This window comes from Microchirus variegatus, assembly GCF_963457635.1.
Source record: "Microchirus variegatus genome assembly, chromosome: 17".
Taxonomy (NCBI): Eukaryota; Metazoa; Chordata; class Actinopteri; order Pleuronectiformes; family Soleidae; genus Microchirus; species Microchirus variegatus.
The window spans coordinates 10455622-10468752 of record NC_139818.1 but is presented as its reverse complement, the minus strand read 5'-3'; the positions used below and the strand labels follow the sequence as shown (position 1 = coordinate 10468752).

Below are 13131 nucleotides of genomic sequence, written 5' to 3'. Positions count from 1 at the left end.
TGCTCTGGTTCAAACCAAGTGTGTATCAGCTTTGTGTTTTCTAATCCAAGTAAGTTTTGGCTTCTCAATGGCAGCGTTGTTCATTCTAGTAAAAAATAAAAATGCATTTCATGACTTTGCTTGAACACTTTAACAAGTTGTCTAAGGAACCATTCTGTCATTTTTTTTCCCACGTTATCACAGGTCTTGGCTACTTCCAGAGTTGCTATGATGCAAGAGATTGTGCAAGATTGACTAATTCTGATGCAGGATCTGGTCGATGCTGCAACACTGACCTGTGCAACTGATGAACATCATGCAGGACATCTGCCAATGAATGAATATTCCACTGCCATGTAGTGTTTACTGCATTGTCCTAATAAAGTTTATTCATTTCAAACATTTGTCAACATCCAATATTTTCCTTTTGACCTAATCATTGTCACAAATGAGAATTACAAAACGAGGTCAAAGGTGTGAAATTTAGCATTATTTATTGCCCTTCCAAGTGTGTTGAAGAACCTATGTAACTTTCAGTGAGCATCCAAATTTAAGATATGTTTTATTTTTGTCTACCATGGGCTATTGTAAAAACATAGTGGTCCAAAATGACAGCGTGACACAGCTCCTTATATAAATATAAATGGCTCGTTTTTGGGGTAATGAAAACCACCAAGTAAGAGGGTGGGTGCATGGATGGATGATTTGCAAAGATGGGTCGATGCATGGATCGGTGGGTGGATGGATGGATTAAACATACAGTATATCTGTGTTTGTGTGGAGCATACAGAAAAGAAAAACAGTTGGATTCACACACAACTGCATTTGAGAAAAAATCAACAAAACTGAAGCAATACGACTAAACAAGACACTTAAAACATTAGAGTTGCAATGATTTTCAGAGAAGGTGTAGTCACTGACAGCCTTTATGTGTCATGTTATTACACACGGTTTACAATCACCAGCTTTTTTTTACACAATAGAGTGTCATTCATTTCATATTTACAACACAGAATATGCACAAGAACATCTATAGGTGTGTTATTAACTTTGTACGGTGTTCTGTACATCAGTACATTAGTGTGAGAGGGTTATAGACATTGTATATGACTTGTGTATTTCCCCACTTCTACTGAGGTGAAAAATCTGGGTGATCAAAGGTGAGTCAGTTGTGAAATGTGAGTTTCTCTGAGTTAATGAAACATTGGATTTGCATCAGTTGTCCAACAAAAACAGATAAATGAGGGAATCCTACAAAGTGGCAGCAAATATCTGAGGCACCACAACTCAAAAGAGATAATCAACCAGGTGAGATATGTTTGATTTATTCTCTGACTTTGTGCATAATGAAAGCAAACCTCTAACGTGTTTTAAACACTGCAGAGTTTGATGTTGTCTTACTGACTTGTCAACATGAAGACTGTGATCGTGGCCCTTTTGGTCGTGCTGGTCGTCAGCCACAGTGAGTACACCTACAAACTGAGTTTGTTTCAGAGAGTGCAGTGAAAATTGAGTACTGTGTACTATTTGTCTTCCATCTCCAGGTGAGGCTTTAAGGTGTCACTGTGGAGGCATGAGTCCTTGTTCAAGCTCTCTGAAAACCTGCTCTGGTTCAAACCAAGTTTGTATCAGCTTTGCGTTTTCTCCCCCCGGTAAGTATCGGCTTCTCAATGGCAGCGGTGTTCATCTAGTCAAAAATAAAATGCACTTTAACAAGTTGTCTTAGGAACCATTCTGTCATTTCTTTTCATGTTGTCACAGGTGTTGGCTACTTCCGGAATTGCTACAATGCATCTGAGTGTGAAAAATTGATTAATTATAGGTCAGGATCTGGTGTATGCTGCAACACTGACCTGTGCAACTGATGAACATCATGCAGTACATCTGCCAATGAATGAATCATCCACTGCCAATGTAGTGTTTACTGCATTGTCCAAATAAAGTTTATTCTATTATTATTTTATGCCCTTCCCTTCCATGTGTGTTGAAGAACTTCTGTAGCTTTTAGTGTAGCTTTTCACAACGCATCGTGGGTTGGGGTTACCACTATTTTTTATTCTATATTGTGCTGCCATCTTGTGGGCACAGCATGTACAACACACCACAGATCCAGATAGTGATAATGACACTCTCTCAATGAGAGAGATTAATGCTTATGTAAAACACTTGCAAACATCTTCAAGTTTCAAACTCATTACAGTCACAGCGAGGATTTAATTAATTCATATTCATATCTATCTGTATATATATATATATATATATATATATATATAAACATACATACATACATACAGTATGTATATATACACATATATATACATGCTGTACACAAAAAAACACATACATTTTTCTTGAATCAAAATCTTCCAAATTTGCTGGAAGGGGAGGTATCATTTATTATTTGTGTAGATTTCGTTTGTTTTGGTGGAAGTGAATCTGTTTTTTGTAGGTCAAATAAGTTCAAGAACTGAGTGAGCAGTGAACAGTCTCTGAACAGCCGCAGCGAGGCGAATTCTTGATAAAACATCGTCATACTCTCGGCTCACTTGATTGGGTCCTGCTTTGTGTCACATGACAGACGAATCCAGGAAGTGCTCTTGTCACACAAAGCGGAAGTACAATTTTTTTTACTGAACCCCAAAAGTGTTTATGCAGTCAAGAAGAAAAGAGCGTAAAAGAGGAACAACACTGATATAAGTCACAGTGCACAGCACGGAGAAGAGGTCGTGTTTCGTCGCTGGTATGGACGCTAGCGTGATATCTGTCCACTTTCCCTGTTTCTTCCTTGTAATCCGACGTTAGCACGGCTAGCTTAGCCTCGGGGCTAACTTCAACTGGATTTGTTTTTGTCCGGTTACACGGTCAAAGTTGGGGCCTGGTCTGTGGCCAACTGTTGTTTTCATTCTCGTTTATAGTATTGTATTATTATAGTGGGTAAACCTTTCTGTTACGTAAAAAAATGATTCCATGACGTTGTAGCTGTGGGTTAAAACTTTTGGACACTTTGGAAGTGCCAGGTTTCTCGTGAAACGCATAAGAACAGTTCGCGTAATGGACGCGGTTGCTTATCAAACTCCTGATTAAGTGATGTAATCAAACACTCACGGTATATATTTTTACTCTTGGGATGCAGTTAAATCATTAAATCATTTGTTTTGTCTAAATCCAGCTTTCATAACGCAACACCTAAATGTAAGAGTTGTTGTTGTTGACACCTAAAGCACAGTACACACATTAGTTTGGACTTTAAATACTTTAACATAAAAGCAATTCATCAAAATGGATGTTAGCCTGTTAGTTATATTAATTCTGTACTGCAACTGTTTGTGTTATGATGCAACAATAGGGCTGGACGATAGTGCCAAAATGTTATCCTGTTGCAACAAATTTCTGATCACTCAGTATAGATGAATATCTAGATACATTTTGAGACGGTTAACCCACTGAATTTAGCTTTTAAGTGAATGTTACCTGTTAATCGTGGTCTTAAACCTCTGCTTTTGTGGTTAAAAAATACACACTTTTTGCACAGAAAAACATTGCACAAATCTTCATTGACTTAATAATATCCAAAATGTGTAATCATCTTCTGTAACATTTATTATCAGTGTCATATGCACATTAAACCACCACATTAAAAAACTCTGATCTGGATAATGTTTGACTGAAAGTATCGATCACTCTTGTATATATAAGTGGATTGACTAATTTCTCCATGTTTTTATTCTTTAAGGTAAACTTGGTTAATCCACCACGATCTGCCCTATTTGCTTGCTCCCACTGGAAGACTGACCCTTGACCCCACTGACCACCAACAGTGCCTGTTTGTTCAGAGTTGGCTCCTGTCCTTAACATCCAGTGAGTGCATCGTTTCCCGGGCCGTTTCCCTCAATATCAGTCTCTGTCTCTGTCAATGGCTGGTCGCAGTGGAACAGCAACCAGGCCCAATGGAGCCACAGCAACAAACAAAATCTGCCAATTCAAACTGGTGCTGTTGGGGGAGTCAGCAGTGGGCAAGTCCAGCTTAGTGCTGCGCTTTGTCAAAGGCCAGTTCCACGAATTCCAAGAGAGTACCATTGGAGGTAAGAAACGTCAGCAAGTGGCCTTTTTCCTTCTCTGTAAAAATTACGCATCTCTCTCTGTTCTAGTGTCCAAAGAATTCCTTCATGTTCATACTGACACCAAAATTGTGGTTTTGACGACGACTTTACGCCAAACAATAATTATAATTATTTTAAAATGGGAAAACAGTCATTAAAATACTGCCCTTGTGAATATTAGGGCTGGGTATCACTAATGTGTTCCTGAATAGCTTTGGTTCTAATTCTACATGGTCCTGACTCGATTCACTAATCCATTGTTGTTTGAGTCCATCAAAGTGCCAAATAGAGACACACTGCCATCCACTCTTTACTTAGAGTGTCCAATTTGCAGAATTCCCAAATCTGCATGTTGTTGGACTGAAAGGAAACCAGAGACCCTGGAGAAAACCCACATACACACAGAGAACATGCAAACTCCATGCAGAAAGATCTTTGTTCCGACTGGGTTGCGAACCTGTATCTTCTTGCTGCAAAGGCAAGAGTGGAAACCACTACACCAACTGTGTGGCCTGATTTTTAACCTGTTCTAGTAAAAAAAAAAAATTCCAGTTTTGTTTTGTGGCATCAACGGAGGACACAAACAAAACTGTCCTCCGAGCAGACTCAATGTCATGACACCAAAGCTCCTGATAGTGGCATGTATCCATATTTCTGATTCTACACTACAGATAAGATAAGATAGACTAATAAATAATCAAATAAGATAAAATGAAGGGACAGGGAGGGAAAAGTGATTACACGATAATTCATTTGTCATCCTTCACATGACCAGTATCTTTGAGTCCAATAGACACATTTACTGTCCTAACATTTCTTATCTTTTCCGCTTCCCTCCTCAGCTGCCTTTCTCACTCAGACTGTCTGTCTGGATGACACCACTGTGAAGTTTGAGATCTGGGACACAGCGGGTCAGGAGCGTTACCACAGCCTGGCTCCAATGTACTACAGAGGAGCACAAGCAGCCATTGTTGTCTATGACATTACCAACACAGTAGGTTATGGACATATAGGGTAACAAAGAGGACAGAGGACAGAGATTTATCAGCCATTTTATTATACAATGAACTCAGATGGGATGTTTCTTAAATATCAGTTTGATAATGAGTTAGTTTTACCTTTTCTGATTATTTGTGTTTGTTGAAAACATTGTTGGCCATTGCTCTGAAGTTGTTTTTCTTTACTCACAGATACAAGACACGCTTCAATTTTAACCTTTAACCCGAGGGAAGCAGTTATGAGTGATAATAATAAGGTTTCTTGCTTGATCAGGATACTTTTGCACGAGCAAAAAACTGGGTGAAGGAGCTGCAGAGACAAGCAAGTCCCAACATTGTGATCGCGCTGGCAGGCAACAAGGCGGACATTGCAAACAAGAGAGCTGTGGAGAATCAGGTCGGTTTAAGTTTAAATATGAATCACTTTTTACTGCACATTCATTTCATTATTCAATGTGTTATATCACATCTTGAAATAATGTTCTCAGGAGGCACAAGCATATGCGGATGAAAACAATCTACTCTTCATGGAGACCTCAGCCAAGACTGCCGTGAATGTTAATGAAATTTTCATGGCTATTGGTAAGTGTGTTGTGTTACCCCGATGAGTCAAACGTTCCTCCAATATAACCCCACCCCCACAGATCAGTATTTTTAAACACCATTTACGTTTTAACTCCCTCAGTTATTTTCCACAGGACAGTAATAAATGAAGGCAGTGGGTCAAGGTTTACGTCAGGGGGCGGCCCCCCAATCGATTACATGCGCCCCCCCCGCTTAATATCATGTTATAATGATAACGTGGCCCACAACCTCACTGTCTGTAGCTGAGTCACAGCTGCCAGTGAGGTGACAGAATATAATACATGTTTGCAAGCAATGTTTTTTATAACAGCAATAATAATCATCCCATTATTAACTGTATCATATACAACATTCAATTACATATATAAATACATTTGTTAGGGCCCGAGCCATGAATGGCAATGGCCGAAACGGCTCCTTGTACAAATTTTAGTACAGTTGTCCCCACTATTATTTATGTAATTTAATTTCCATTCAAACAATCGTCAAATGAGTTCACACAGTGCTGATTAATCCTATTAGCTCCGCACTGCTATGTGTTAGCGGTGTTTAATCTGCGGTGTCACCCAGTGACGTAAAGCGAGATGACAGGAAACGGGTGGGGGTATGACTGAAAAACACAAAGAATCTTCCACGAAAACTTTCAGAAGTGAATTCTACTACTCTGGACTTGAATTGTATGGATTCCCAACCAGCCAATCATTTAATTTTTACACCCTCAAATTTCTTCATTTAATTTAATGTTGAAGTTCAGCGGTAAAACTGACCACGTTCAGACCTGCGATTAACATCTGTCCTGTGAGATGTGATGATAAGATCATGTATTCACACTTCGCTTAAAAATATCTCCTGCATCTGTCCCCTGAGACCACTTGTGATAAGATCTCACTCACTTCCCTCACATCATATACTAAAACACACAGTCATTTCTATTTCTTCTGTGTGTGTGTGCAGGATTAACAGGTATTGGTAGGCAGTGGAGGCTTCGAAAAGAAGTCCAGACAAATGGTGTTCAAAGTTAGCACTTTTACATGCTACACTTTACAAAAAGATAAAAATAGCACTTTGTGTTTGTCTGAGGTTTACATTGAAATCATTATTCAAACTCGTGTGAACACTAATTACTTCCTGGCACTTCAGAATAAAACCTACTTCAAAATAAAGCATGTTCTCTTAACACAGTCTATAGTAATTAGCTACATTAAATCTGAATTTTTCTTTCAATCTCAGTATTGTAAATGTATATAGTGCTTTTCTGGTCTTGACCACTCAAAGCTGCTTTACACTACAGTTTTGCCATTCATCCACTCACTTTCATATGGCGTGTGCAGATCTCACTTCCCCCACACTGAATGCTAAAGCACACAGATGTTATTTCAATTTAATTTCATACCCATTTACAGCCGTCAGGAGCAACGTGGGATTAAACATCTTGCCCGGCACGTAGGATACTTATACACCCCCGCTCCTGGCACTAGTGGGTGGAGCCCGACTGGGCCCGCCAGGTTTTGAGTTAACCTCCCATAACAACATGTAGGCTGTTAATGTTGCAGACATTAAAATTGATTAATTAGGGGTTTTCAGCGTGGTATTGGGCAATGTTCATTATATTTTGGATTCGGTAAAATAACCTATGAATGTATATAACTTAATGACTGAGACCTCTGACCTTGGCGTAAGTAGGTACATTTTGTATCCTTTTCACTATTAAGTTTATTTAGAGAAACATTTTGAAGCATATTTTGAGTTTTCAAATTGATATTTTGTTTTTTGAAGTGGCTGGGTGCAACGCAGCAACAGTTGACCTGCATGTCGCAGTTAATGTTGTTTAAATTGGTTTAAGTTTAAACATAAACATATCTCTTCAATTGATGGGTTCAAAAAAAAGCCCAGCTCCAGCAGTCCATATACCCACAAGTTGTGTTTATAGCTAGCTGAATTTTACATTTCAATATCACAATATTTACATTTCATTATGATTGTTTGCATCTTTTCCCTGCAGCTAAGAAGCTACCGAAGAGCGATGCTCAGGGCGGAGCCGGGCAGAGCGGAAGAACCCGGGCAGGAGTGGATCTACAAGAACCCGCACCTCAGGGTCGCAGCGGCCGTTGCTGTGGCAGCGGTAATTAGGCAGTACAGAGCAATGAACTTAGCGAGCGAGCGCTGAACATTGTTTTAAGGACAACACGTAGCTAAGCCCAGAGAGGCAGGAGAGAGCAGAGCCCCTCGCCACTCCTGCACTTAAACTGAGATTACAGATGAGATTATCTGGATGCTCTTTGAATAAAGGAACATTCTTTTAAAAAGAATCATAAGCTAGAGGGAACTACCAGAATCCCTCATTACTTCTTTTCTGTCTTTCCCCTGTGTATCTCTACCTCCCTGTTACCCTTCACCCTTTCTACCAGCTGATTGAATTCTATCTTTTTCGGGGGTGATATTGAGGAATTTGTTTTCTTTTATTTTTTCCACAATTTAAGGATGTGTTTTTATGTTCCGCATGTATGTAGCATATACACATACAGTATACATATATGCGCGTGTGCGTGCATAAACACACATACATGCAGTTGTCATGTCTTTATCATCATTGTGTAAGATGTAAATGCCCCGCTGTTAACTATAGCACAGCGATCCTTCTCTTTCGGGACCTGGACTTGACACAGTTAAAGGAAAAGCTGAGCAGCGACACACTGCAGCTTTTTCTGAGCTGTGCAACCAATGCAGTTGTTTAAATTAATTGTATATTGATATCTGTAACACCACAGTTGGTAGCCTTTTTTAAATGAAATGTGAGGGAAAAGTCTGCAAATCTAAATGTAATAAATAACATACAAGACTTGCTTTGTTTGGAGTTGTTTCAGAAGGTATGAATTGGTATTGGATATTTTCAACAAAGACTTACCTTAATCAGGCTCACATTACTCTTCATATTGAACGAACATTTAGGGCTCATTAAATTGGAGGAAAAAAAAATAATATCATGATAATATATCAGTGTTTCTCTCCTCAGTCCAGTTACTAACAAATGTTAAGGACAGTTAAGAATCATTCATTATTTGGGGAAATAAATTATGTCGGCTCTTGAAGTGATCAGACAAGTAAGAATATGTGGCACCACTAGATGGCAGCATTACCTTTTGATTCAACAAGACAATCAAACGTGTTGAATGCATGTGATCCCATTGATGTACGTGAAAATAATATCTTCTAATAAGAACAAGTCACAAAGGAAGTGTGTCATAGTTAAAATGATCGATAGCCTGACACTGGCACCTGGTTGCATGAGGACATTTTGTCAGCGTTTTTCGTTTGTATACATTTATGTGTCCGTGTATGAGAGAGGAAACTTTGAAATTCCACAGTAGTAGTGTGTTCTTCATTTGGACTCACCTGATTATTCTGCAGCTCATTTTAACCAGGGCCTTCTCTGGGTTAGTGCTTTTATTAATGGGGTTGCTCTATGTGCCAAGATAAAGTTTGTGTAATATACCTATACAGTTTGTGTTTGTTTGTTTGTGTGTGTGTTTGTTACCTCTTTAGGACCTTTTTCATGGCCCAAACACTGAGTGCCTCATGGAAACCAAACTTGATGCTAATGAGGGAAAGCCTTATTTCTGAGGAGCTGTAGGTTAGGTTAAGGTCAGGGTCAGGCATTAATGTAAAGGTTATGATAAGTCAAAGAAAACCATATAAAAATGTGAATTTTCACACACACACGTCTCAAAGTCACGCATCATCTGTGCCAAAAGCAGGAGGCTTCTCTATTCACACTTAATGATTTCTCATTTGCCGAGCTGTCAGTCGAGACTCATTCTGTCAAAAAGAAAAAAAAAAACAATGATTTCACATTTGGCCTTTGTGAATAATAATAGCAGGAGAGCTAGACTTAGCCTGACTGTGAATAAACCTCTACAAACCTTTCACATGTTCACACTGAATTCCTGTGAGTTTTGTGTCTCAGAAAAATGATGTCACTACAACAGGGATTTACTGATTAGCTCAAAATGTGTAAACATACAGTATGGATGCTCGAGGAAGCAATCAGTTTATCAGCCTGCAAAAAGACAGAAAACTGTCATATAGTTCCAGTGGCTCACTCTGATGGATTCTCTGTATCTCCGCAAACAGAAAGAAATGTCATTAAATACCAAGGGCACAGGGACACGATATCTGGATTACATTCTGCGTCGCAGTTTGCGATTTCTGCTGATAGCAGTCGTATATATATATATATATGTGATGTGGTACAATAATTGTCTGTTATCTGAAATGAAACATTGAACTGTGCCGCCAAAGAATGGGACGCTAGTGAGGAGCGAGCCAGACTGAAGCATGATAAACAGTTGCTGAAAAGGTCATATTTTCTTACAAATATCAAACGGTGAGTTGCTTTTTATCTGTCCATGCTGCATTTGATGAACACTTAAACGGTGCTGGCAAATGTGTATGTATATATATACTGTAAATGCATATATATATACATATATACATATACATGTTATTGTATGAACAAGTTTTGATGATGAGTTGGGCAGAAACCAACCAAGAAACCAATTATCAACCCAACGTTACGTTATGATGTAATTTAAAACAAACATGAGAAAATCTAGATTTACCTGATTTACATACTACCTCTTTGGGACCTTTTCCTGACATGAACACTGACCTCGTCAGGACCAGTAGTCCTCTTGGAGACCAAAACCTGGTTCCAATGAGGCAGAACTTCCTTTCTGATCAACGTTTTTTAGGGCCAAGGTTTGAAGTGTGGTTCAGTTCATGTCGGGGTTAGGCGTTCGCTATAGTTATGGTTAAGTAAGGGATACGTCTTGTGTTAGGCTCTCCAAATGAATGGACATCAATGAGAGTCCTTAAAAGGCTAGTCTGTGTGTGTGTGATCTTGTATGGGTATCTTTGTGAGTTATAAACCATAGGTAGAGAGGACATTTAGGCTGGTCCTCACGTTCTGACTTTTCGAGGGTTAAGACTTGGTGTTAGGGTTAGGCAGTAGGTTGACTGTGGATCATGTCATATTGATTTGATAAGGTTCAATATTGACCTGCCTAATATTTAATTCTGTGTCACTTTTGTCATTCACTTTTAGGCACTCTGTTGGTCTTTTAACCCTGGGGTTCAAAGACCAGCCAGGGGAAGGTGGTGTCCAAGAAGACGGGAAAACCGATCCGGAGGTTTAAGGTAATAAATCTTGTGTTGTTTATATCTGCGTATAATCAGTATTGAGCCACCTGTACAGGGTGTACCCTGTCTTTTTGAGAATGAATGAATGAATGAATGAATGAATGAATGAATGAATGAATGAATGAATGAATGTAGCCACTGTGTGCAGGCTATCCCTCGCCATTGTTAAGAAGAAAATGTGCTGAATTTGGAGTACATAGGACATCAACATGTTTCGTGTTTTACAAAAATGGTATAACTTTGCATTTGTCAGTTGCTGAAAGTGTAGTACACTGACTTTAATTAAATCATTGTTTTGTAAAGCCATCTTTTGTCCAATGCTATAGCTATTTTAATTTTTGGAATATACATAGTTTATCTTTTTGATCTCAAACTACTTAGCAGTGTGTATACGTATAATGCCAGCTAAATTGCTCACCGTATTATACTATAAAGTTCATATTGTACAGCACAGTACTGTAATATTATTTATGGTTTGTGACTGAGCGACTGTAGCTGCCAGTATTTTACTGTAATTTTTAGGTTAGGGTAAGGGACTATGAGTGTCCTCACTACGAATTCTGCGATTGTGTCTTTGTGCGAGTGTCTCAACAAGTGTAAAATCATAAAATCGCATTCACTCCCCAGAACAAAACAAATCAACAGCTACGATCAAAGAGTCAGACACACTCTTCTCCATCCATGTCACAAATCCGTTGCCATAGGGATCTTAAATTGTTGGTCGCCATCTTTTGTTCCACTAAAGATCAATGCAGCCTTGATTGCCATGATTGATTCTTTCGTTAAAGTCTTAAAAAAAAAAGACTTACATTTACACTTACAAAGGATAAAAAACCTTTTTTGAAATGTTCTTTTCATCTCACAATCATTTCTCTCACATTTCCAGCCAATAAATATAGTTGTGGTCATCTTTTGTTATGTGTGGGGAGGAAAAAAAAAAAGAGAGACGCTCCATCCTGCAGCTGCTGTGGTGCACTGAACGTCACAATTAGGATGATGAAGCCACGCTCAAATACTGATTACACTTCACATCAAAGAGAGAGAGAGAGAGAGAGAGAGAGAGAGAGAGAGAGAGAGAGAGAGAGAGAGAGAGAGAGAGAGAGAGAAAAAAAAGAAGGTTGCCATGGTGATGAGGTCAAACGGAAATGTGCGCTGCTCTCAACCAAGTTCGGGATAATTCTGAGACCAGAGGAATAAAAATGGCCTTTAATGAAAGCACTTAAAGATGATGATGGAGCCGAGCGCTGGTATTAACTTTGATGCTGCAGACATTGGACTTGAGCTTCACGGCACTGGAGTGAACCAAATGATTAACAACAGCAGTCTGGTTCTCCTACTGTTGGTAGAATCCAGTCTGAGCCAGCTTTGTGTGTGTGTGTGCACGCGTGTGTAGTTTGACGGCTGTGTCCACTGGTTTTCCTTTGTATCAACGCACACACATAAGCAGGGCCATGAAGAGCACTTGATGAGCTGTGATATCTTACACCGCTGCCTCTACTTTCATGTGCACATGTGCCCCTTTATTTTTAGGGTGGGTTTGCCTTGTGGTCGGGTCAAGCAGTGTACCAAAAGGACTTCGACGTGAAGGACATAGCTCAAAGTCCAAGTATGTTTCCACCGTGCATCCATCACCGTGCAGCTGACAGCTGAGCCAAACACACACACGCACGCACACACACACACACACACACACCGTCGTGTTGGCCACAGCACATATGCACCCATGCCACTGTGCTGCTGAATTCATCCGCAGGCATCTGCTTTTGAACGTAGCCCAACAATGTTAATGAAGGGGGGGGGGGGGGTCTGACGGGGGGGAGGGTATGCAGATGACTGGACACAAAGAGGATTTGACGTGTCAAAATGAGTCAACATTTTCCTTTGACTCCTCAACCAGGAGGAAGCTTTAATAGAACTGTTCACAGATCTGCCCATCTCTCCCTGAGCGCACACCGTTCAATTCAGGATGTGTCAATACGATTACTCTGCCTCCGTTTGGTCTTTATGAATGGCAATGATGCGGCTTAAACACTCCGCAGAGTCTTCTTTCAGTCAAGATTCAAAGTGACGCCGGACTCCCAGAATTCTCAGAACCTCGCGAGCTGATGCCAGTCATTGGATGACCCGCAGCAGCGGTCACAAGGACTCACGGCACTCCAATCCAATACAGTGCCCGCCATAACAAACAAACAGAGCGTCCGACTTACAGAAGCCAGGACATGGGCCTTAACTCAGAATGTGAACTTTGCTCATCCCATTAAGTCCTGCAG

The 13131-nt window shown here is 39.8% G+C and overlaps 1 protein-coding gene across 1 annotated transcript; it reads left to right on the top strand.

Annotated features, from left to right (window-relative positions):
- The first annotated feature begins 2584 nt into the window (after positions 1–2584).
- On the top strand, positions 2585–8452 carry LOC310938954 (ras-related protein Rab-5C-like). The gene is made up of 6 exons (XM_083903608.1): positions 2585–2719; positions 3713–4061; positions 4922–5073; positions 5352–5474; positions 5566–5659; positions 7665–8452. Exons 2-6 carry the CDS (start codon positions 3893–3895, stop codon positions 7790–7792), a joined length of 666 nt encoding a protein of 221 aa, XP_083759734.1. The 5' UTR covers positions 2585–2719; positions 3713–3892; the 3' UTR covers positions 7793–8452.
- The last annotated feature ends 4679 nt before the right edge of the window (positions 8453–13131 follow it).